General features: G+C 39.0%; 1 protein-coding gene across 33 annotated transcripts in view; it reads right to left on the bottom strand.

The window, feature by feature from the left end:
• LOC126183349 (twitchin) overlaps positions 1 to 27,122 on the bottom strand; it is a 521,808-nt gene that overhangs the window by 425,707 nt on the left and 68,979 nt on the right. For all 33 annotated transcript variants that reach the window (XM_049925263.1, XM_049925234.1, XM_049925262.1 and 30 more), the window contains exon 4: positions 10,929 to 11,091. In XM_049925263.1, coding sequence (XP_049781220.1) covers positions 10,929 to 11,091 — 163 coding nt within the window. The remainder of the gene's footprint in view (positions 1 to 10,928; positions 11,092 to 27,122) is intronic.

Here is a 27,122-nt window from a genome sequence, read left to right on the forward strand (position 1 = left end):
AATTTTTGCAAAACCTACCGAAAAAAAGCATCAATTGTAGCATCATTTTGTGTGTCAGAAGTAGTGATGAAACATGCAAAGCAATTTTATGATGGCACAGTTGTTAAGGAGTGCTTTGTGGCAGCTTGTCAGTCCTTGTTTTCAACATTTAACAACAGGTCAGAGATAATATTAGCTATCAGAGATGTGCCTCTGTTAATACCTACAACCAGACCAGTGGAATCAATGGTGGAAAATACAAAGTGTCAGCTGATAACAGATTAGCAATCCTGGTTGTGTTTCTCAATTCAGTTACACAAGTCATGCATTTCTGCTCACTGCAGACACTTTGTACATGATCTGTGATGATGGTACTGTACTTCCTGTAATGTTGCGGCATGTAGCTCAGAAACAATGTGCAAAATGGTGCCATGGTTATGACGCTGACTCCACATGATGCAGGAGCAGGGTTCAGATCTTCAACTGCCATTGAAATTTACATTCTTCATGTCTAATTGATTAAGGTGAATGCCACAAGGCATTTTTCATAAAGGCACAGCTGATTTCCTTCCTGCCCATTTCGAGCACATGCCCAAACTCTTTTGATCTCATCACCACAGATTCATTAAAATCTAATCTTCCTTCTCTCATTTAGTACCAATGTGTTGTAGGGTGTACAGGCATAGGAATTTTTGTCTTTTTTTGATCCAGCAAATCATCCCCTGATGTTCATTACACATATTTAGGAACATTCTGGACAACTTTACTAAACTACCATTGACTCATCTCATATTTAGTTCACAAGCTGTCAACGGAAATAAATGCAAGTGACAGATTTCAACTGCTAAGTAGCTGTCATGGGAAAACTGAGCACCATCTATTCTGATTTCAGGGTACATCGACCATAAGGTTTATGAACAAAAGCCACTAACTAAATTGCAATCTACTATGCCTCATTTTTTGTATTAGCTCTTTCTGCCTTGACTCAGGTAATAAATCTGACAAACTTATTAATGGGATATACTATAAATTTCCAAAATGGTATCACCAATAGTCTTCACTTGTTACTTTCCTTCCAAGTACCATAATATGCTAGCTCATCACCATTCCTAATTGACCTATCCCATTCACATTTCATGATACCTAATGCAATCTGAAGAGCACAGATGGTTCAAATGGCTGTGAGCACTATGGGACTTAACAGCTATGGTCTTCAGTCCCCTAGAACTTAGAACTACTTAAACCTAACTAACCTAAGGACATCACACAACACCCAGTCATCACGAGGCAGAGAAAATCCCTGACCCCACCGGGAATCGAACCCGGGAACCCAGGCACGGGAGAAGAGCACAGATCCAGTTTCATTTTAAAGTAATTTTCTCCTCTGCCTTTGTTACCTGTAATACCATAAGAGAGTCTCATTATGTGTCCCCATTTTCCTTTCAATTGTCATTCTAGTAGAGCAATCAATACAATCATGACATCTCAAAGTAACTGGTCTACAGCGAACTCCAACATTTGATACCCATTAACTGGAACTTCATAAGGCATGGTCCTATTGGAGGTGGTACATCCTTGCCTTGGAACTGGCTTATCCAGCCAATATAGGAGGACGTACAGTTTAATTTGGACTCTAAACTACCATGCAATTTTGATTTTTTGACAAATATGAAAAATTGCTAGAGGTGGAAGAAGCGATAAGTGGAGCAACAATCTTGGAGACAACTGAAGATTGAACATCAAATCTTTGGATCTATAATCTGGCATTTACCCACTTTCCCAAGAAGCAACAATATTAAAGACACTAAATTACGCAAAATATTTTCAGTATCTTGCAAAGAAAAGTAAGTTCATAAAATATCTGAAATAAAACCATCACATAAACAAAAACGATTAAAAAATTTGAAGCTCATTCAATATGAAAGGGTCTGTTATTTAAAAGTTACAAAAACTTCAAAAACCAATGAAGAATTGTAGCGTCACAGCTATTACACGATTGCAGATTTTTGCAGTAACTTTGTTACGTTATGGCAAGCTGTTTTGGGAGCCTGTAGTACAGTAGTGTTCAGTGGTGGCCGGCATGTGACATGCTGTATGTGTCATAGCCCCACCTGTCACTAAAGCGGACCATGAGAATGCTCACTGTGGCACATACAAAAAATCACTTATTCACCTCACCTAAGAAACTATGTTAAATATTAGCTGTTTTATTTCAAATTTGGTACATGACCTTTTGTTATTCAGACGAGCTTTGCATCGAAATTTGATACCGCTACATATAATAGTTTCAGAAATATAAAAATCCTATTAAAAAGGACTTAACCAACACTTAAGAAAATAAATTCAGACAGTAATAATAACAGTTTATATTTCTTTAGTTATTTGAAAACAGTAATAGCACTCTTAGTGTGCTGATTTATTTTATAAAGATTTTCAATTCTAAACTTTTGATAATTTTTCATTCGTAATGGAAATAACTGTTTAAAAGATAATATTTATATTTTGTGTTAGGGTGAGAGTAAATGAGAGTGAATGTGAGTGTGTATGTGGGACATATGTCAAATTTCAATTCTATATTGTATTATACCTTACGTAGCTAGCAAGGGTTACGCCACCAAGATGTCATGAAAAACTGTGAATCCCCCTAACTGGCGGATGACATATGTCTACGAGTGTTTGCTTTTGTAATAAGGCAACCAGAAAGGTAGTAAGAGGATAATCAGTTCTAAAGAATATTTCAAGTATATTTTTCTCTTAGTTTTCATTTCGTTTGGTTCAGTAGAATATTTTATAAATATTTGCAGCATGAAATGACGTAGATGCATCTGCGAATGTTGACTGGAGTAAAGCAGATTGAGCTCGAACATGATCATGAAAGATTAATCTGATTGGCTGTTCGTTTTCATCAACCAATGAGAGTAAAGTCTTTCCTGCACATTGGGATGAGTTATATGTCCTGAAAGCAATGGGACTGAAGCAGTCGTGGACTAGCTGCCGGACGAGAAGGTCACGTTAGACGTGTCCACAAAAATTATTTGTAAAATGAAGAAAAGACTGTTATATCATGTTCGGTTTGTATCGCTGTGCAAGCAGATGCAGCTACAGATAATTCTGTGAAGTTTGGGAGATTTTGGAGTGTTTGTTGTAGAGAAAAACTGCATTTGAAACTATTGGCCTTTGTAAATAATTCTGCGTGGTGTGTTCAGTATGCATTTACAGAACATTTTGGCGAGCATCTTCATTTGAAGAATCCACTAAAAATGACTGAGTGTGAAACTCACTTCGTAGCAGAGTATTGACTGTATTAATCTCGTAATATTTTGGGTTGGACTTAACACATTTCTGGCTGTCTTGCGTGCGACATAAGCTGCATGAACTAGTAGTGGATGTGTTATCAACGTAAATGTGGGCTTGTTGACACCATAGTTAAAAGACAATTAAAAAGAACATTAGTATCGATAAGCGGACATTTTCAATGCAGGAAGGAAGCATCCCCTTATGCCCGTTATTACTAGAGGTTTGCAGGTTCTTTTTTGTTACCTGAGTTATGGCGACTATGTAATCGTAAGTATGGACGATGGTTTTCTTCAATGCTGCTTTTAACATGCCTACGAATGCAGAGCAACAGATGGTGAACGAATGCTATACTGAGGTAGGTGGACATTAATTTTGCAGGATGCTTTACTCAGTGCTAGCAATCAAGAGACGAAACCGCCCCACCACAGTATCACTTAATTCAAATGTTTGTATAAGTTCAAATGAGCTAGAATTTTTAGTATTATGACCAAAACATTTACATAAAAGGTTTAAAGAAAATATCTCAGACTGATTTCTTGACTTGAGATAGCTGAGCAAGTAGGTACATTGGCAACACCTGTGCAGATACCAGCTGCATCAGTTAAAAGTGGATAGAGTGCAGTTTGAAAATCAAGAAAATGGTCAGATTGCATGCAGTGACATGGAAATTAATTCACAAAACTTACATCAAGAATTTTGTTGCTGTAAAACCAAACTGTGAATGTGGGTTTGGGATATGTAATCTGTAAGCAATAGTTTTATTGAAACACAAAGCTAATTTCAAGGAGTGTGTCATGTAACCACTGAAAAGATTCAGAAATATATGCAGACCCAGTGCAAAACCACAGTTTTAGTAAAAACAGGAGCACCCCTCAGTGAAGTGGTGGAAACAAAAATGAGAGCTATTGTGAGATAACTGGTGGAATAAATAACATCTAGAGAAATGAAGGTCACATTATCACATGAGTTTTAAAACGAGACAGAAAGAGAAAAAGTATGCAAATATTTTGTCATTAGTATTCAACTGCAAACTAAAACCGAATAAGCTGCAGAAGAGTTGGAAATTAAGGAGATGGAACCTGGACAAACTGAAGGACCGAGAGGCTGTTGAGAGCTTCAGCGGGAGCATCATGCAATGCTAGACTGAACTGGAGAAAAGGAATACAATAGAAAATGAATACGTAACTTTGAGAGATAAAATAAGCAAGGCTGTAGAGCATCACATAACATGGAAAAACAAAGAAGATATTGTATTTAATTGATGAAAGGTGAAAATATAAATACGTAAAAATGAGCAAATGAAACAGACATAAGGGTATAAAGATGTCCAAAAAATGAGACAAAGTACAGCATGGTTAAGCAGGAATGGCTAGAGGGTAAATGCAAGCCTATAGACGCATGCATAACTAGGGGAAAAATTGATGCTACCTATAGGAACATTAAAGAAACTTTTGGAGAAAAGAAAACCATCTCTATGAATATCAAGATCTCAGATGGTAAACCAGTAATAAGCAAAGACCGGAAGGCTGAAGACTGGAAGAATATACAAAGGGCACAAATAAGGGTAAAAACTTAAGGAGAATGTTACAGAAAGAGAAGAGGAAGTAGGTGAAGATGAGATGGGAGATATGATACTGCAAGAAGAATTTGATAGAGCAAGATACTGATGATACTGAAAGACCTAAGTGGAAACAAGGCCCCTGGATAGACGACATTCTCGCAGAATTGTTGAGATCCTCAGGATAGCCAGCCATGACAAAATTATTCTACCTGGTGTGTAAGATGTACAAAACAGGCAAAATACTCTCGGATTTCACGAAGAATGTAACAATTCCAGTTACAAAGCAGACAAGTGCTGACAGGTGTGAATACTACTGAACCATCAGTTTAATACATCACGGTTGCAAAATACTGACATGAATTATTTATAGAAGAAATAGAAGAAGAGGAGTTTGAGTTCCAGAGAAATGTAGAAACACTTACGGCAATACTGATCCTGTGATTTATCTTACAAAATATATTGAAAAAAGGCAAACCTATCTTTATAGCATTTGTAGATTTAGAATGAGCTTTTGATAATGTTGACTGGAGTACACTCTTTTTGAGAGAGGATGATGGTATTCAAACTGTACATTAAACAAACATTAAAGGAAACCAAAGAAAAATTTGGAGAAGGAATTAAAGTTCAGGGAGAAAAAAATCAAAAGCTTTGAGTTTACTGATTACACTTTAATTCTGTCATACACAGCAAAGGACTTGGAAGATCAGTTGAATGGAATGGACAGTGTCTTGAAAGTAGGATATAAGATGATAATCAACAAAAGCAAAAAGATGGTAACGGATTGCAGTTCAATTACATCCGGCAATGCTGTGAGAAATAGATTAAGAAATGGGACGCTAAAGCAGTAGATGAATTTTGCTATTTTGGCACTGAAAAAACTGATGATGGCCGAAGTACAGAGGACATAAAATGTAGCCCAGCAATGACAAGAAAAATGTTTCTGAAGAAGAGAAATTTGTTAATACCATATATAGATTAAAGGGTTGGGAAGTCTTTACTGAAGATATTTGCCTGGAGTGTAGCTTCATATGGAAATGGTATGTGGACAATAAGCAGTCCAGACAAGAAGATAACAGAAGCTTTTGATATATGGTGCTATAGAAGAATGCTGAAGATTATGAACATACCAAATCAAATTGGGGAAAAAATAAATTTATGGCATAATTTGACTCAAAGAAGGGACTGGTTTATAGGAAATAATCTGAGGCATCAAGGAACTGTCAGTTTAGTAATGGAAGGAAGTGAGGTGAGCAAAAACTGCAGAGGGAGACTAAAACTTGAATACAGTAAGCAGATTCACATTTATGTATGTTCTAGTGCTTGTGTAGGGATGAATAGGCTTGCACAGGATGGACTAGCATAGAGAGCTGCACCAAACAAGTCTTTGAACTGAACACCACAGCAACAACAATGGAAACAACAACATTCAACACGGATATGAACTGATGGGGAAATTCTGACCAAACCAGGAAATATTTGCAGAAAGCAGGAAATTTCAATAAATCTTTAGTACATTTAGACATGTGACATATTCTGAAGCAAGTAATGATGTGAAAGTTCATTTTACAAGGTATGCTCTCCATAAAAATACCTATGACAACTTGGAAATGTCAGGAGAGATATTAGAAGTAATAAGCAACATGTAAATGGTTGAATACCATCACCTGGAAAGACACTATCTGAAGGAAATGGATGCTTGGATACAACTGCCTGATCTTCTGAAACCTCAAACACAGACAAGCTGTGGAGAGGGAAATGTATTGCTACCAGGCACACCAGCATTACCAACAAGGCCATAATGGGGACTGCCAATAGAAACCACATGGGTGCCCAGAGGTAAAGGAAAAAGTAACATAGTAAACAGCAATACTGAGACTTGCAGTTGTAATCTAAGGATTTTGCATCAGAATCAAAAGATACAGAAATATTGTTACCTACTGATTTGCCAGACATATTCATTATGACAGGACACATTATTTAAAAAATTAAATAAAAGTTATAGTAGGCTATGAGTGAACATCACATTCCATTAAGTATTGGCACAAGGATGGTGGAGATATATGTAATCATTGGGATAAGGGATAGCTTTCCATGGCCCATTACAAAATGATCTGCATTTTTTTTCTGAGGCAGCTGCAGGACAGGTAAAGGTTCAAGGGGGAAATACTTAGTAATAGTACTATGCAAATCTTCTAACAATGACACACATAGTATTCTTGAGGAATTGGGAGCCATTTTGAACAAAGTAGTACAGGATTTCACTTGTATAGTTGTGGAGGGAGATACAAATATTAATATTTTAACGGAAAGTTTTATAAAAGGAGCTTTTGTGACCTGAACAGTTAATCTTAAACTAGAATTAAACTACTCTAGAGCCACAGATGAAACACACACCCAAATAGGTCAGATGATCTAAAATACAATTTGGTGTAGACTCAGAGTGCAAATCATAAATAAAGCCATTCTGGCCATTATGGAAAAGAAACTGAAACATTGGAAAATGAGACAAGTTAGCGTATGGTAGTTGCAGAACTTCGTCAATGAAACTGTCAGATTCAAATGTACTGGATGGGCTACTAGAATCAAAACCATAGGAATATGTATCCAGGACTGAGAGTATAGTTGCAATGGAATTTTTTCTGCTCTGAATTATTATATAGAATTCAGAGCATCTCAGAAAAATAAATAATGACAAGACAAGACAAGAAGTGGACCACGTTCTGATGGTCAAAGAAGAACTAAAATCAATGAAGGAGCAGTAGTATCACACAAGTAACCCAGAGGTTAGTTTTCTGACTTGCAAGAACACAAAGAAAGCATATTAGAGACAAATATGGGAAGCTAAATATAAATACCTTAAAAGAAAACAGATAGATCAAAATATTACTAGGACTTGTTGGTCATGTATAAATGCTGAAGGAAAAAGTTCAACTTGCTAAGCAACTGAAAACACAGCAATAGAAAAGGAAGGGAAAAATGTGAAGACCTGCATGAAGTCCACAATATTTTTAATTTACACTATGTTTCAGTATTTGAGAAACTCAAAAAGCAAAATCCTACAAAAGGAGAGCCTAGAAAGATCACCTCAGCAGTAACTTACAGCTTATTCCAACAAGTGAAACAGGAGTAAAAAAAATACACTTAGTCGAAAAAAGGGGTTGTATGGAATATGTACCAAGACAATTAAAGACAGTCCCCCATGTGTGATAAAGTCACATACTATATTAATAAAGCTGTCAATGGAAGAAGGAATATCCCCAGCATGTTTAAAAACAAGTAAGATGGTTCATATACAGGGTATAACAGAACAATTTTTTCAAAATTTGGGAGACTGTAGATGATGAAATTTCAAACATTTTGATATAAGGAATCTACAGTTAGTAATGTAAAATAAATGTTCTACAGCCATCACAGGGCTGTTGAAAATCCACACTCTTGCTGTATGATAAGTTACCAGGTGAGGTTCTCAGTGAACATTTGAACTGGAATTAATGGAAGATCACCATATTAGGCCACACATTTTACAAGATGGTGCACAGTACATGAACTTTCTGGACAATGCATTGCGTGAACTTCTGGAGCACATTCCCTTGAAGCTGTCCACTAGTTTATGGTTTCAGAATGATGGTGCTCCAGTGTTCATCGATCATCAGGATAGGACATATCTCATAGACAACTTCAGGCAGAGACTAACTGAAAAGGGATGCCCAGTCTCTTGGTCTGTGCACTTCCCTGACCTCACCCCTCTTCACTTTTCAGTCTGGGGTTATGTAAAGTCCTTTCTGTACTCAACACCAACAGGAACAGTTTCTGAGCTAACTGAGTACATTTTCACAGCATTTGATACTATCAATGGGGAGGGCAGAATCTTACAGAGAATCAGATAAAATGTGGTTTGGGATTGCACATTATGTAATGAAGTTGATGGTCATCACAGTGAGGCAGTGAAGACACAAATTCAGTTTATAGTATTTGATTGTATTCTACTTTTCAATAAACATTTTCCAAACTTTACTTCCAATAAACATTTTCCAAACTATAGTATTTTGGTGTTTCATTTAGCCTAGCAAATGTGTAGAATGTGCATAGTTCTGTAAAAACTGTAATTCACATTTCCAGTTATAAGTTCCTTTAATGAAAACATTCAAAATTTCATTCTCTACAAGCTCTCAAATTTTTACAATGTCAGATTCCTACACTACACATATATACAAGGGCAGTAATAAAGAGGATCGTATAAACTACAGATCCATCACTATTAAATTGTTTTATCCAGAGTCATGGAGATAGTCATAAAAGATAGAATAAGACATTTCATTGACAGAAACAAGATTTGCAAAAGGGGCAGCATGGATTTCGAAGGTGCAAGTCCACTACAACACAATAGGGAATTTTTTAAAATGTTGTATTAAGACACTAAACAAAACAAAAGTTTCTGCAGACTCTTACTCTGTCTTTCTATGGGTTTTGACTCTTTATCCCACAATATTATGTTAGAGAAACTTTAGAACTATGGAATGATGAGGAAATTATCTGTTATAATAAAATAATTTTTTCAAAGAGGCTGTATTGTGTTGCAATAGAATATAAAACTGATAACAGTCATTTTCTCTGACTTCTAAGAAATTAAGTATAGCATACTGCAGAGGTTGGTGCTGAGCCCATTACTGTTCGTTTCATAAATGAGTGACATGCCACTGTCAGTGGAACACAAGATAATTATGTATGCTGATGACATGTCTACTGTAATGAGTGGTAGCACTGTGGAATAACTAGCTGCAAAAATGTCATTTAAATAAAGAAATTATGAATATTTCAATGGGAATAACCTGTTTCTAAATGCTATAAGACAATGTACATCCACTTGACATCTAAACACCAGCACCAGTTGTCAAAATCAACCAATGGCTAGACAACTTCTTATTGTTCTTATTCTTAGGTGTTACTGTTGGCCAATATATGAGATGGCAACCATACACAGAAAAATTGGCTACATAAAGCTGTAAAATATTTATAATTAGTGAAACGTTCACTACAGTCTATGAGGGTAAGATTACTGGAAGTGTTTATCTTGCCACACTTGTTGTGTATATTCTGATTTGGATGATGTGCTTATCATTTTGACAGACAGGATCTTCTTTATATACATATGAACCAATTATGTTTGTGAATGTAAACTGCAATGCATTATTAAATAGGAATGTGCATTGCTGTAATACAAGCACAAAAAATTATTACCACACTGACAACAAACAAATACGACAAATAGATAAGGAGCAAGTAAATGCTGATTGAATTCTGTTCAACAAACTGCCTCAGTGGATTCAGATCATAAAGGAAGTGCAGGAGTTCACAAATAAACTGAAAAGTTTTATTTGGCAGTGTTAAAGAGTATTGAGGAAAATAGTATGATGGCTATATATTACCAAATAGCATAGAATTTGTTTTTGTGTAAGAAGACTACTGCTGCTGAAGTACTTTTATCATATAGTGTATTCAAGACTCTTTCTGTTACATGCAAACAAAATTCTAATGATGTATGTTATGTTCCGTGTATGATGTAGTGCAGTGAGGATGGTTTTTTTCTTTTGTGCATTTAATACATTCTGCATATTATCTCTGCATATAGAAATATGTAATTGTTTCTGCTTTTGTATTTTATGAAACATGTATGCACTGTACACATATTGCCTGACATTCACACAAAGTGAATTGTCTATAAATGAATAAATGAAATGAACTGAAAATGATACTGTATTTTCCTCACACTTCACAAAAGTTGTCATTTTCTCATTATCTGTACACATATTAAACAAACTACTGTGAAATACACAATACAGGTATAATTTTCAGATTTTATGGAAAACCACAGTCACCTCTTAGTGGGCAGTACACACCTGGAATGAGTGTGCAGAATGAGGAAAGATATTGAAAAGTGTGACTGTTTCACCAGTCTATATATCATAAACTGTCTTAAATCATGGGATTTCAAATCACTTTATTTTTATATTGACTTTATCTATTTATTTGGTTATTAAATAGATTAGAACTATATAACAAAATAACTATAACAAAATGTTAACATACTAACCCTGTGTCGCGGTGATTCTTTCACAACAGTACCACTGTGAGACCATGTTACTGTTGGTCGGGGATCAGCTTGAATTCGACATTCAAACAGAAGCCGCTTCCCATCTTCTTCTTGTCGTATTGCAGGTTTCTTGGAAAAAGTTGGGGCAATGCCATCTATTTGCCTGAGAATCATAACATGAAAACTTGGCACCAGATCAGAAATATTTTATGATTTAGAGTAAGTCTAGAGTAAATAAATAAATAATTTGAGTGCTACACCAAGACGAACTTTTTATTGTCCTTTGACAGATACAGTTTGATGAACACATCATAAAACATACAAACGGGAACATCTACCTTAAAAATGTTAATAATGAAATGACGCTGGTCATATTAAACTGATGTATTTGATTAGATAATAAAACACACATTTTGCCTACATTTTACAACTGATTTATTTTTCACATTCTAGGTTTTGAGTTACAAATCCATTTTCTAGTGAAGCTTTTGGAATGTGGTGCTACAGAAGAATGCTGAAGATTAGCTGTGTAGGCAGTATTATAATGAGGAGGTACTGAATCCAACTGAAGAGAAAAGAAATTCATGGCACAAGTTGGTTAATAGAAGGGATTGGTTGAAAGGACACAAACTGAAGCATTAAGGAATCATCAGTTTTGTAATACAGGAAAGTGTGTATGTAAAACCTGCAAAAAGGACACCAAGGCTTGGTTGCAGTAAGCAGGTTCAAGTACATGCATGCTGCAGTAGTTATGAAGAGATCAAGAGGCTTGAACAGGATGGAGTAGCGTAGAGAGCTGCATCAAACCAGTCTTTGGACCGAAGACAACCACAACAAGAACAACAACAACAAAAATAACAACACAAAACAAAGATTTTACTAACACCAAACAAATTTAATGGTAACTGGTAAATGTCAAGATCTTATAATATAAATAAATTAATTAATTAAATGATAATATGAGACATTAATTGTGTAATATCTAATAGATTAAAAGGTTAAAAATGGCAACAGCTAAAATGTAGTTTCTTATTACACAATTGTAATTAATGTTTAAACAATACATGCAGCCTGCTAAAATACCAACAGGACTAATCAAAAATATGTAAGACTGCACTGAAAAAATCAACATTTAGTTGCAGTGGAATCCTCATAGTAACTGGCTGTGGAAAATACGTGTATATGTACCTATTATGCTCCAATAACCCGCCCAGCTAGCCATGTGGTCTAATGCCCTGCTGAATGGGAAAGCGTGCCGGTCACCGGCACGAATCTGCCCAGAGGATTAGTGTCAAGGTCCGGTCTGCTGGCCAGCCTGTGGATGGTTTTTAAGGCAGTTTTCCATCTACCTCAGTAGATGTGGGCTGATCCCCCTTACTCCACCTCAGTTACACTGTGTCAGTGACTGCTGCTCAAACACCATTTCTATGTACACATACACCATCCTTACTCTGCCACATAAACATTTGGGGTTGCACCTGTCTGGTATGAGACGTTCCCGGGGGGATCCACTGGGGGCCGAACTGCACAATAACCCTGACATACATACATGCTCCAGTACCTGTACTCAGTGGTAACTGTGCAAGAATAGGATATGCACAACTTAGTTCTGTTGTAGCCTTCTTCCATTCTATTTCTGGAGCTGTATTCAAATAGAATAATGATTGCCCACATATTACATGGAATGTTGCAGGTTTCTCTAATTGAACATACATCTACATGTTATCTACCATCGAGATAGAATCTTTCACCAGCTTGCTCATGGTTTTAGCTCTGTTTGTATCCTGTACACCTGAACCTATGCCTAAGGAATTATGTTAGGAGTATGAGGTGATGTGATTTGAAGGGATATATGAAGGAGCAATTTGCCCTATACAATAACTGCTAAATGTTGACCTTTTGGTCTTAGTTATATCTGAAGGTCTGAGCACTGTGTACAATGCACTTGTGATAAACACTTGCACAACATAGTGGTGTTTGCACTGTTGAAGTTGAGTATAGGAAGGAAACACAGGCTCCCACATAGTCTACTCCTCTCAAATAACACCATGGACGTTAAAATAATAGTGGTTAACCATTAATAATGTCGTATGCTGTCACCCTACCACACTACAGAGGACTGGAATTTTACCCACTATATTGGCGCAGATTTGTAATAAGAACTTTGATTGCAAAAATGTCTTCCCTTGTTGGCTAAATACTAATAATGAAAATATTTCTCAGAAAACAAATTTGAACCAGATGCTTATGGATCAAGCAACACCACACAAGCATCCATTAGTGAACTGATGGCATTCCTGGCCAGCACTTCAACCATTCCTGATAAAAAGAACTGAAAGGGAATATTCTAAAGTAATGTGTGAACATTGGCTCCTCCACCTTGATGCCCAATGGACTGTAATATCGAGCTGTTACCGAGAAAGGTGATACCAGAAGAATAGGTTAAAATCCCTATCCAGCCATCCAGATTCTGTAGTTTGCCTGAATCACATTAACAGAACATCCAGAAGAATAGGTTAAAATCCCCATCCAGCCATGTAGATTTTGTGTTCTGTAGTTTGCCAGAATCACATTAACATAACTGTTCTAGCGACGTCACTGTCGACTTCCTTTTCCATTCTTGTCCAATCCCAAACTGCACTTCGTTCCTAATTATCCCACTGCAGAATGCAGCGAACTTTCAGCAAATGATCTGGTAGTGTAATTTGCAGTTTTTTTCAGCTGCATTCAATCAGGGTAGGCCCTAACTTTTTACCAGTCACGGTATCTTTGTACCACTTAATACTTTTGTTTCAAGCGGTTGCTGCTTCACCTGCTTGGTTTATTTTGTACCAAATTAATAGTTTTATTACCTGTGTGTTGTCTAGTTGGTATTTCAGTTGTCTTTCCACCTTCTTATAACCTCTCAGGCGTGTGATTATTCTTTAATTGCATTGAATGTGAAGAGAGCTTCTGGTAACAGTAATTTAAGTTGAAAAATGCCAGATCTATAAAAATATCTTGATACTTCAAAGCAAACCTGAAATACTGAATTGACACTATTGTTTTTACTTCTTATAAACACCTCATTTCCTGCCCAAGTGGCGTCCCGGGATGTATTGTGCGCATTATATGTTCCCCTGCGTCCATCAAAAGAAAATTTCTGTTACAATGATTTATAATATTGAATTAAAATTCAGAACAAAACTGTTCTTATTATTTCCCTGAACAAATATTACACATCAGTTGTTGGGAATTGGAGACAGAGTCACTTTAATCCCAATCAAGCTTTGCCGCAGACAGTAAGTTCGATCTCTTCGAATATGGTTGTTTGCACCGGTAGCTTCTTTGTGTGCAATGTTTTGGCGCTGTCCAGTATAACCAGAGGGCTTGTGAATGTAGGTTCAGTTAACGGCACGTGTCTTCAGGGGCTTGCACACGTTTGATATTTATTGACAATACTAGTTTGTCAAATGTTCAATATACTTTAGCAACCCACACACAATCACTATTATTGTTCGTTGGTAATGTAATTTTACACGTTTAAGATACGCAAAAGAAAGTGTGCGCCGCAATTTTATAAGCTACAGAAAAAGAGGAAAATGACTGAAAATGAGGAGCGAATTGTTTAATGTTAATTTATTGACTAAAATCAGAATTACGGCCCCGAAATATTAATAAATTATTTTAGGACCAGTCCCGCATCGTATGATAAATTACTAATCTCGACAGGTAATGAAGTAGAGAATACAGTACCACGTTAATGAGGAATCAAGTGCAGTCCACGAGAGATTAGGAATAACTTCGAGATTTCTAACGACAGGCTGATAATTCGAAAGCTTGAAGTTTTGTTCTGTAATATCTACAAACACAATTAGTAAAACTGTATGGAAACCTGTGAAGCAATTATATCTGCCTGGTAAGATATGTCAGGCAATTAACGCAAGTCATTTTTTCAAGTTTTTTTGATAATTTGGCGAAATTAGCATGCATTTTGCACATTTCTTACATGTTATTGCGGACATATGACGTATTTTTCGAAGTGGAAGGGTTTTTTCAAACTGGTATGTAATTCACCGTAGGCCTATCATATTTTCAGATTAATAGCGATGACCATCCTAAAGTGGTATATAGAATGATTACCTTTGTATAGACCTACTAAAATTGCTTTGTGTTACAAGATTACCGTATTTTACGGACTGTAAAACGCTATGAACAATGACACGCACCTTAATTTTTACCCTATTTTTAAATAACATTTTTACCATTTTTTCTATTGGATTGCAAAGACATGCTAAAAAAATCTTTGTTTATAAAATCGAACAGACCTTTAAAAAACCTGATAATCGTCATCTGAACCTTCTCTTCTTCTTCCTCTGCGTCGTCATCGTTGTCCACTTCATTTATAAGATGATCTTCATTATCATGGAGAGCGTTACATACGTCGCACTTCTTGAAAGATTTAAAAATAATGTTGTCTCTCACTCCTAGAGTGAGTGTTTTATCCACTGACACACTTGTAGGTCGTTTTAAAGTTCCCTACGGCGCGAATTCGTGTTGGGTTTCATCCATCACCCATTTGTTCCATTCCTCTCTCTTATACACTTTAAATTATTTATTGAGACATCAAGATGTGGCAGTTGTAAAGTACGTCCTCCCAGAATAACAGTAATCTCTGTATTTCCCTGCCTCAATTTCTCCTTCTGAGAATTTTTCAAATGACTACGAAACTGATCTAGTACAAGAAGAGAACTCGTCTTCAATATAGCACCTTTCCTTCTCTCCCACACTCCGTTAATCCATAATTTCATTCCAGCCTCGTCCATCCAACCCTTGCCATGTATGTGAACAACAAATGGCGGTAGACCTACTTCAGAATGTTTTGGGACTGTTTTGTGCTTGAAAACCACTGGATTAAGTTCAGTACCGTCAGCACAACATGAAAGGACAACGAGGTAGTGCATTTTTTCGTGTCCATTTGTTTTTATAGTTACAGTCTCAGCACCTTTCATGGCAACAGTTCTGTTACTCTGCACATCAAATGTCAGAGGAGTTTCGTCCATATTCGCTACGAGGTGCATGCAAGTTCTAAGCCTCCGATTTTTTTTCTCCGGACTGGAAAGAGATAGAAACATGCGCATTGTTTTAAAATGAGGCCGCGTTCATTGTCAATACGTCCCAGAGATGGCAGCACCGTACAGCAGATGGAATTTTACCACCAGCAGCGAGAATGAGAACTGTTTTAAATACTTAAAATGGCGACGTTTTCCTTACTTGAACAGCGTGCAATCATTCGTTTTCTGAATTTGCGTGGTGTGAAACCAATTGAAATTCATCAACAGTTGAAGGAGACATGTGGTGATGGAGTTATGGATGTGTCGAAAGTGCGTTCATGGGTGCGACAGTTTAATGAAGGCAGAACATCATGTGACATCAAACCGAAACAACCTTGGGCTCGCACAAGCCGGTCTGACGACATGATCGAGAAAGTGGAGAGAATTGTTTTGGGGGATCGCTGAATGACTGTTGAACAGATTGCCTCCAGAGTTAGCATTTCTGTGGGTTCTGTGCACACAATCCTGCATGACGACCTGAAAATGCAAAAAGTGTCGTCCAGGTGGGTGCCACGAATGCTGACGGACAACCACATGGCTGCCCGTGTGGCATGTTGACAAGCAATGTTGACGCGCAACGACAGCATGAATGGGACTTTCTTTTCGTCGGTTGTGACAATGGATGAGACGTGGATGCCATTTTTCAATCCAGAAACAAAGCGCCAGTCAGCTCAATGGAAGCACACAGATTCACCACCACCAAAAAAATTTCGGGTAACCGCCAGTGCTGAAAAAATGATGGTGTCCACGTTCTGGGACAGCGAGGGCGTAATCCTTACCCATTGCGTTCCAAAGGGCACTACGGTAACAGGTGCATCCTATGAAAATGTTTTGAAGAACAAATTCCTTCCTGCACTGCAACAAAAACGTCCGGGAAGGGCTGCGAGTGTGCTGTTTCACCAAGACAATGCACCCGCACATCGAGCTAACGTTACGCAACAGTTTCTTCGTGATAACAACTTTGAAGTGATTCCTCATGCTCCCTACTCACCTGACCTGGCTCCTAGTGACTTTTGGCTTTTTCCAACAATGAAATACACTCTCCGTGGCCGCACATTCACCAGCCGTGCTGCTATTGCCTCAGCGATTTTCCAGTGGTCAAAACAGACTCCTAAAGAAGCCTTCGCCGCTGCCATGGAATCATAGCGTCAGCGTTGTGAAAAATGTGTACGTCTGCAGGGCGATTACGTCGAGAAGTAACGCGAGTTTCATCGATTTCGGGTGAGTAGTTAATTAGAAAAACACTCGGAGGCCTTAGAACTTGAATGCACCTCGTATTTGGCTTAGTTCCGTGGCGGTTTTCTTTCGATGCTGGGAAGATAATATTTTCTCTTCATACTCTTGTGGCATTTTCTGAGATGTTTTGGTTTTGGTTTGCATGCTAAGTCCATGATGCTTCATAAACGTGTAGCATCCCACCCTTAAACTATTTTAAGCTCCACTGTAGCACTAGCTTACGAGAGTGTATTTTAATCATTAACTAATTTCATTAATTTCAATGCCACCTTGACGGTGTCTTTGAATCCATTTCAATATGTCATCTTCTAGTTTTGGCCATTTTGGATCCAGGCCAGTATTTTTGCACATTTAGTCTTCCTCATTTTTTTCAGTTCTTCTTTACTAGCCCCCCAATCCCGAATGGTTTTTTCTGTTGTTGGAGAGCCGAAATGCCGCTCAGCTGCTCTGTTTCCATGTTCTCCTACATATGCTATTACTATCAATTTACAGCCTTCATCATATGAATACCACTTATTTTTTTCCATTGCGAAACTAGCTACTAGCAATAATATTGCGCTGTTACCGATAACACAAATTAATTTCAAGTTCACTGGCACCCGAGACAGCAATGACGCATCATGGGCTAGACAGTGTTCTGGGTCTGTGTTGGTGGGGCAGGAGAGAGAGACAGTGTTAGCAAACTTGTAAATCACCGCAACTCATGTTCGTCGGTTCGGGTACTGTTGTTGCCAGTTGAATCCAATGTTGCCAGACAGAGATAGGTTTCCCGCGGTATCGAATATATGTCCAATTTTAAGCCTGGCGGGAATTTCACATCAAACACTTGGCATTTTTACACACTACTGGCCATTAAAATTGCTACACTACGAAGATGACGTGCTACAGACGCGAAATTTAACCGACAGGAAGAAGATGCTGTGATATGCAAAGGATTAGCTTTTCAGAGCATTCACACAAGGTTGGCGCCAGTGGGGACACCTACAAAGTGCTGACATGAAGAAAGTTTCCAACCGATTTCTCATACACAAACAGCAATTGACCGGCGTTGCCTGGTGAAACGTTGTTGTGATGCCTCGCGTAAGGAGGAGAAATGCGTACCATCACGTTTCCAACTTTGATAAAGGTCGGATTGTAGCCTATCGCGATTGCGGTTTATCGTATCGCGACATTGCTGCTCGCGTTGGTCGAGATCCAATGACTGTTAGCAGAATATGGAATCGGTGGGTTGAGGAGGGTAATACGGAATGCCGTGCTGGATCCCAATGGCCTCTTATCACTAGCAATAGAGATTACAGGCATCTTATCCGCATGGCTGTAACGGATCGTGCAGCCACGTCTCGATCCCTGAGTCAACAGATGGGGACGTTTGCAAGACAACAATCATCTGCACGAACAGTTCGACGACGTTTGCAGCAGCATGGACTATCAGCTCGGAGACCACGGCTGCGGTTATCCTTGACGCTGCATGACCGACAGCAGCGCATGCGATGGTGTACTCAACGACGAACCTGGGTGCACGAATGGCAAAACGTCTTTTTTTCGGATGAATCCAGCTTCTGTTTACAGCATCATGATGGTCGCATCCGTGTTTGGCGACATCGCGGTGAACGCAGATTGGAAGCGTGTATTCGTCATCGCCATACTGGCGTTTCACCCGGCGTGATGGTATGGTGTGCCATTGGTTACACGTCTCGGTCACCTCTTGTTCGCATTGACGGCACTTTGAACAGTGGACGTTGCATTTCAGATGTGTTACGACCCGTGGCTCTACCCTTCATTCGATCCCTGCGAAATCCTACATTTCAGCAGGATAATGCACGACCGCATGTTGCAGGTCCTGTACGGGCCTTTCTGGATACATAAAATGTTCGACTGCTGCCCTGGCCAGCACATTCTCCAGATCTCTCAGCAATTGAAAACGTCTGGAAAATGGTGGCCGAGCAACTGGCTCTTCACAATACGCCAGTCATTACTCTCGATGAGCTGTGGTATCGTGTTGAAGCTATATGGGCAGCTGTACCTGTACACGCCATCCAAGCTCTGTTTGACTCAATGCCCAGGCGTATCATGGCCATTATTACGGCCAGAAGTGGTTGTTCTGTGCACTGATTTCTCAGGATCTATGCACCCAAATTGCTTGAAAATGTAATCACATGTCAGTTCTAGTATAAATAATATATTTGTCCAATGAATACCCGTTTATCATCTGCATTTCTTCTTGGTGTAGCAATTTTAATGGCCAGTAGTGTATTTATTCCGAGTATCAGAAGCACCTAAATTTTGGATGTAATTTTTCGAAGGAAAAAGTGCGTCTTATAATCCGTAAAATACAGCAGTACTTGAAAAATTGAACCTTTGCACAATGGCGAACTGAAAACATGTAGCTGGTTCATGAAGCTCTCACACGTTCAGTATGTATTGACAATACTGATAATATTTTGTGTGCTATCTATATTCGTCGTCAATATTTCTAGTATAGGAATTACTTCAATACGCACCCTCAGTAACAATACTGACCGTTTGACAATCTTATTGAACGAATAAAGGGCTCCTTTATGTGCGATCGATTATGTCAATATAGCACGGCTAAAAGACAAAGAACTTAAAATTTAAGCAGTTACTGGGAGGAGCAGTATTGTTTTGTCGTATTCGGAAGAAAATCTTCGTGCTTATTATGAAAGGGTAGTGTGTCTGTTCACAAGAAAAGTAATGTAGAACATCATTTTTTCGACAAATCACATGAACTTCACTGTTCTGTTAATTCTGAATTACGAAAACGTGAAGTTAGAGACTTAAAATCCAAATTAGCTCAGCTCAACAAAATAGTAACGTGACAACAGCATCTTGCAAAATCTGTTGTGTGTCAGTGCAAATGGGGGAAAAAAAATTCAGTCACAGAAGCAATGATCAGTACCCTGGAATTAAAGGACATCTGTTGTCTCAACTAATTGTTGCTAGATTCTCGCTTCGGTTTGATGAAAGCAGTGATATCTCCGATATAGGAGAGTTGTCTTTATTTATTAGAATGGTCTTTCATGATTTTACGGTTAAGGAGGAGTTTGAAAAACGTACTTGTGGAGAAGATATATTTAATGCAATCCTGAAATCAACAGGTAGCAACGTTCCACACTCTTAACTTGTTGCTATAACAACAACTGTAGCACCTGATTTATTTCCAGTCTTAGTAGGGGAAAACTGGGGAACTATTCTGCATTTAAACTTCCTGGCAGATTAAAACTGTGTGCCCGACCGAGACTCGAACTCGGGACCTTTGCCTTTCGCGGGCAAGCGCTCTACCATCTGAGCTACCGAAGCACGACTCATGGGCGGTACTCACAGCTTTACTTCTGCCAGTATCTGTGAGTACTGGCCGTGAGTCGTGCTTCGGTAGCTCAGATGGTAGAGCGCTTGCCCGCGAAAGGCAAAGGTCCCGAGTTCTAGTCTCGGTCGGGCACACAGTTTTAATCTTCCAGGAAGTTTCATATCAGCGCACACTCCGCTGCAGAGTGAAAATCTCATTCTGGTATTCTGCATTCTTCTGTACGAGATAAGAGATTTTCTGAAACTATTTTCTGCGCAGTATTGTCAATAAGTTGACGAGATATCACGGCTCCTAGATTTAGGTTTCTTGACAGATACACCTCAAAATTAAATTAAATAAGCCTCCAATTGCAAGGGAAAAATCGCAGCATTTCAGTCATGACAAGTACAATAAATGATTTCCAGAGGAGGAAACTAAAATTATAGATTGTGCATTTAAAAAGAAACTCTCTATCACACTTTCCAGCTTGAATTACATCACAGAAACCGTAAATGTCGTAAATGTTGACGAATGCGATAATCTATCTTTTGCCAAGCATCTTGAAATCCCAGTCAAAGTATTTAGTAACACGTTTAGCCAGTTTTCAACACCCGAACCAGTGATTAAGTTTACCAACAATCCATTCGTTTCAGTTGACATTACTGAACGGGGAGGCAGGATGTGTGAGATTTTCGGAAATTACACTCTTGAAGAACTGTAAACGGAAGTTTTAAATATTCAAGAAGACATATCTTAGAAATCATGTTTCGCAACTTCAAGCAATTTCTCGACTCTGGTGACAGGAATAAATGTCCCATGGCCATTAGTGTTTGCTGTAAAAACTTGTTCTTGTTTTGTCTCTACATACTGTATCTTTGCGAAGTGACATTTTCGTCTGCGAACATTATCAAGAATAAATACCGATCAAGTCTGACAGGTTCACATGCAGATGACGCATTGATAATGGTTTGTTCCAGATTTTTCTGAACTTAAGAGAACATGCAGTGCCAAATTTCACATTAATTGTGTAAGTCGTAAATCGAAGCAATTTTAATTATAGTTCTTTCAAATACTTTTGGAGATTTAGCAGTAATAGTAGTAGTTATTGTTGTAGTACTAAAATAGTGATCGTGATGGCGGCGGCCACATCACCTTATGCATGAGTTAAATGTGCTCGAGGACATATTAAAGTTGTACAGCTATGCCCCGTAGCAACGCTGGTAAAGGTAGGAACTTCAGACATACAGTACTCGCAAAAATATGGGGCGAATTTGATCCTAAACGTAATTGTAGAAGGTTCCCTCATGATTATATGTGCATGCATGTAAAAAATATACATATATAAAATCAGATGGATCCTATAAAAGGAAAAACTTTGTGGCCCTATGTGTAAGTTAAAATTTACGCCAAGTTCCTATCTTCATTCATATAGAAGATATAGTCTTGTAAAATCGGATGAATCTTGAAACACCGTGCATATTCGCACATCCCGATACCTGTTTATACAGCCGACAACGAAATCATTTTATCAGCACACAGAACAGTGAACACCAAAAACATGCTTTAAAAGACGCCACGTGAAATTACTACTATATTTTCTGGTTGTATACGTCACCATAATAACTTCCAGTAGACGAGTAAAAACAAATTTTCTACCGACACACCAAGTGGAGGCCAGTTAACACAAATTTTATTTCTTTTAAGATTCTTTTTTGTTAACTATTAGTGGAGTCTACTTTTTAAGTCAAACAAAATAATGTGTTTAAGAAAGGTGACTGAACAACCAGTGTTATTATTTTCAAAATGCTGTTTGTTTTTAGTTTAATCTTTCCATCCCACTGTCAAGAGTTTAAAAGAGGTCATAGGAAACGACCGTTTAGAATTTCAAGTCAAGTCATCTAGGACAAAAGCTGAAAGAACATTTTAGTCATACAATAATGAGTAGAAAGATGACTGGAAAGCCTGAAGAAAGTTAAGAAACTCATAATGCAGTTTACGGTACCAGTATCGAAGGATAGTTCGCTTGATGAGAAAGACTGCAAGGATGATCTTTTCAAGCCCTAAGGTCAAACTCTGATACATAACCCAAAGATATCATGGGTGAAAAACTGATCACGACAGGCTGATGGTTCCCTTAACGACGACAGTGAGAAATTATGACGAAAGATGAAACCTAAGCGAATATTTTCCCCTAAAAACCGAGATATGGGCTATAAGCAGATAACGAATAACTTTACATTTTGAAAAACCCATCAGAAAGACGGGCGATCCTCACTGCTGCCGTCTGTTGGAGTTACTTATGAAAATGAAGTTTTCACTTTCTTCGAGTCCTACGGGAAACACCTATAGCAGCTCATCTGAGACCAGACATTGTGGTAACAGAGAACATTTTAATTAACTAGATACATATAGGGCATACAATAACGCAGATAGTACATGGAATGGAATATATTTTTATATGTTTACTACTGTAAACATATAAAAGGTTCGTCTAAATCCGTTTATGTGAAGTTATGAGAAATCGAGTATTTTCAATCTGAAACCTCCGCTACACGATGCTATTCTCTCATTGGTCCATCACGTTCCTACCGTTGCCGCCCGTGCTATACTTGAATCCCGAGAGTCTCGTTCTTACAATCACCCAATCCGTCAGACGCGCTAGTCTGTTATCTTACAGCTGCTTCAGTTGCAATTGCGAAACTTGAGATTTAGAGCGTAATGAAATTAATTTACGGAAATATAAGGAAATTCTGTGTTACTTCTGTACAGTTGTGAGAAAGAACCTTTTCCACCATAGTTCTGATCACTACATTTCGGTAGAAGTTGAAATCTTCATGTGGATTGCAGTTACTGCCAACGTTTGCTTATCTAACAGTACCGTAATTCTGCAAGTACCGCAAAACCTAATTCATGCCATCTTGCTTTTTTAGATTAAAGAATCGTATATTAATAAATTCTAAATTACCGTACTTTAAATGCATTAACTATACAAGGCGGTCAAAAACAATCTGAAAAGCTAGTAAGGGTGTTGCAGGGTAGGTTGTGCCGAGAAATAACTGTTAAGAAAAAAATTCGATACTTTGCGCCGTGCCCGAGTTAATTAGCATTGAAGTTAGCTAATCATGTCGCTGCGCGAGCCAATTCATTCAGCCCGCCAGATACATCTAGAGTTATTTGGTCTCATAGCGTAGACCTCAGCCTTTGGCTCGGGTTCTGTCCTTACTACCGTGCCACATCCAGTTTTTGTATCGCTCTCTTGTTCGATTTTAGGAAACCAAACGAAGTACACGTTTGGGCAGCCCTGGCGGGCCGCTGGAAGCGACTATCTGCGGGTGGGAGAGGGGCAAAAGGGTGTACTTACCCCCTGCTAGAATCTGCGTACAGGCTTTCAATTCATTACAGATTTCTCACAAAATCACTCTATATCTCAGATCTTTACGGTTGACACGTTGTACACGGGAAAGTATGGTGATTTCTAAGTGTGGCGTCGGTTTCTGCGCTGTTGTGCAGTCAAGACGGGTCACAGTCTTACAGAGCAGCACCGAAAGGGCGCACTTAATATTTTCTCTGTCGCCTCCTTGTACAGCCCTTTTGGAGCTGCAGGAAAGGACCTGTGCAACGCAGTGACTCGCGGATTCCCAGCACAATATGGCAGCAGTATACATGACCGTCATCCGTCCCCGATTCCCACAACGACACCCGCTCTCCTTCCTGTACAAGGGAATCACAACAACAGTTTACCGTTTGTCTGTGGATAAAGAAGCCCGGTGATGGCTTTCTGATTCTACATACGGTTTTACATGGCAGAAAAATTTTAGTAGACTCTGAAGGACGTGGCGATGTTATGCTCTATGTTTGTTCACCTGTGCTTTATCGATGGATTCGAATTTACCAGTGGCAAAACGAAAATACCCTTTTCTGTGCTAGAAGAGAGGAACACAATATGTGAATTTTCAAGGTCGAAGCACCACACTCTATGGGGTGCAACATAGCGTCACATACCGCCATATGGCTATACACTCCTATTGCTACAGATGCACAATAATGCAATAAACTGAGCAGCTGAGGACTGCACTGGTTCAGTTTTAGGGTATTAAAAGTCAATTCTTCTGGTAAATTTGATGCTGCTTTTGGAAGATTTCCCACAGTCGTCTATTCGTATTATTCTGAGTTACAATTTACGTAGCGCTCCAAACACGCTCTGTTCAGCTGTAGTCATGTGAGTCCACACTGCGAAATAGATTCCATGAAAGTACACTACTGGCCATTAAAATTGCTACACCAAGAAGAAATGCAGATGATACACGGGTATTCATTGGACAAATATATTATACTAGAACTGACACATGTGATTACATTTTCACGCAATTTAGGTGCATAGATCCTGAGAAATCAGTACCCAGAACAACCATCTCTGGCCGTAATAACGGCCTTGATACGCCTTGGCACTGAGTCAAACAGAGCTTGGATGGCGTGTACAGGTACAGCTGCCCATGCAGCTTCACCACGATACCACAGTTCATCAAGAGTAGTGACTGTCGTATTGTGACGAACCAGTAGCTCGGCCACCATTGACCAGACGTTTTCAATTGGCGAGAGATCTGGAGAATGTGCTGGCCAGGGCAGCAGTCGAACATTTTCTGTATCCAGAAAGGTCTGTACAGGACCTGCAACATGCGGTCGTGCATTATCCTGCTGAAATGTAGGGTTTCGCAGGGATCGAATGAAGGGTAGAGCCACGGGTCGTAACACATCTGAAATGCAACGTCCACTGTTCAAAGTGCCGTCAATGCGAACAAGAGGTGACCGAGACGAGTAACCAATGGCACCCCCTACCATCACGCCGGGTGATACGCCAGTATGGCGATGACGAATACACGCTTCCAATGTGTGGTCACCGCGATGTCGCCAAACACGGACGCGACCATCATGATGCTGTAAACAGAAGCTGGATTCATCCGAAAAAAAAGACGTTTTGCCATTCGTGCACTCAGGTTCGTCGTAGAGTACTCCATCGCAGGCGCTCCTGTCTGTGATGCACCGTCAAGGGTAACCGCAGCCATGGTGTCCGAGCTGATAGTTCATGCTGCTGCAAACGTCGTCGAACTGTTCATGCAGATGGTTGTTGTCTTGGAACGTCCCCATCTGTTGACGCAGGGATCCAGACATTGCTGCACTATCCGTTACAGCCATGCGGATAAGATGCCTGTCATCTCGACTGCTAGTGATACGAGGCCGTTGGGATCCAGCACGGCGTTCTGTATTACCCTACTGAACCCACCGTTCCCATATTCTGCCAACAGTCATTAGATCTCGACCAACGCGAGCAGCAATGTCGCGATACGATAAACAGCAATCGCGATAGGCTACAATCCGACCTTTATCAAAGTCGGAAACGTGATGGTACGCATTTCTCCTCCTTACACGAGGCATCACAACAACGTTTCACCAGGCAACGCCGGTCAACTGCTGTTTGTGTATGAGAAATCGGTTGGAAATGTTCCTAATGTCAGCACGTTGTAGGTGTCGCCACCGGCGCCAACTTTGTGTGAATGCTCTGAAAAGCTAATCATTTGGATATAACAGCATCTTCTTCCTGTCGGTTAAATTTCGCATCTGTGGCACGTCATCTTCGTAGTGTAGCAATTTTAATGGCCAGTAGTGTAATTCAGATCAATCTGTTAACATGATCAGATATGAAGTTTTGCAACGAAATAAAGTCTCAAAGTTAAATAAGCGTTTTTTTATTCATTCCCCGTTTCTCCACTTTGATGAGCATTAATATGGCATTTTAGTGGGTCATTTTTGTCGATATACAAAAGTATTTTTTCAGATGTCCTATTTTCTACCTCATATTTTTAATTTTCCGTTTCAACCTAACATGCAGCGGCGTCAACTATAAAATACCGCCAGTGTCGAACTTCCTGCCAGTGGTGACTGACTACTTGGCTGTGCCTGAGGAGGAGCAGCACTCGTCCAAAGGCTCGTAGATATTTAACTACTTGGCATGGCTGCGAGATCGAGAATATTAAATACATTTCTTTTACGGATATTTTCTAGCTTTACTTCATAACTCGTTGGATATTCTGAATTTAATCATTTGTTGTTGTTGTGGTCTTCAGTCCTGAGACTGGTTTGATGCAGCTCCCCATGCTATTCTATCCTGTGCAAGCCTCTTCATCTCCCAGTACCTGCTGCAGCCTACACCCTTCTGGATCTGCTTAGTGCATTCATCTCTTGGTCTCCCTCTACGATTTTTACCCTCCATGCTGCCCTCCAGTACTAAATTGGTGATCCCTTGATGCCTCAGAACATGTCCTACCAACTGATCCCTTCTTCTAGTCAAGTTGTGCCACAAACTCCTCTTCTCCCCAATTCTATTCAATACCTCCTCATTAGTTATGTGATCTACCCATTTAATCTTCAGCATTGTTCTGTAGCACCACATTTCGAAAGCTTATATTCTCTTCTTGTCTAAACTATTTACCGTCCATGTTTCACTTCCATACATGGCCACACTCCATACAAATACTTTCAGAAACGACTTCCTGACACTTAAAT

This window comes from Schistocerca cancellata, chromosome 4 (genome assembly GCF_023864275.1).
Source record: "Schistocerca cancellata isolate TAMUIC-IGC-003103 chromosome 4, iqSchCanc2.1, whole genome shotgun sequence".
NCBI lineage: Eukaryota > Metazoa > Arthropoda > Insecta > Orthoptera > Acrididae > Schistocerca > Schistocerca cancellata.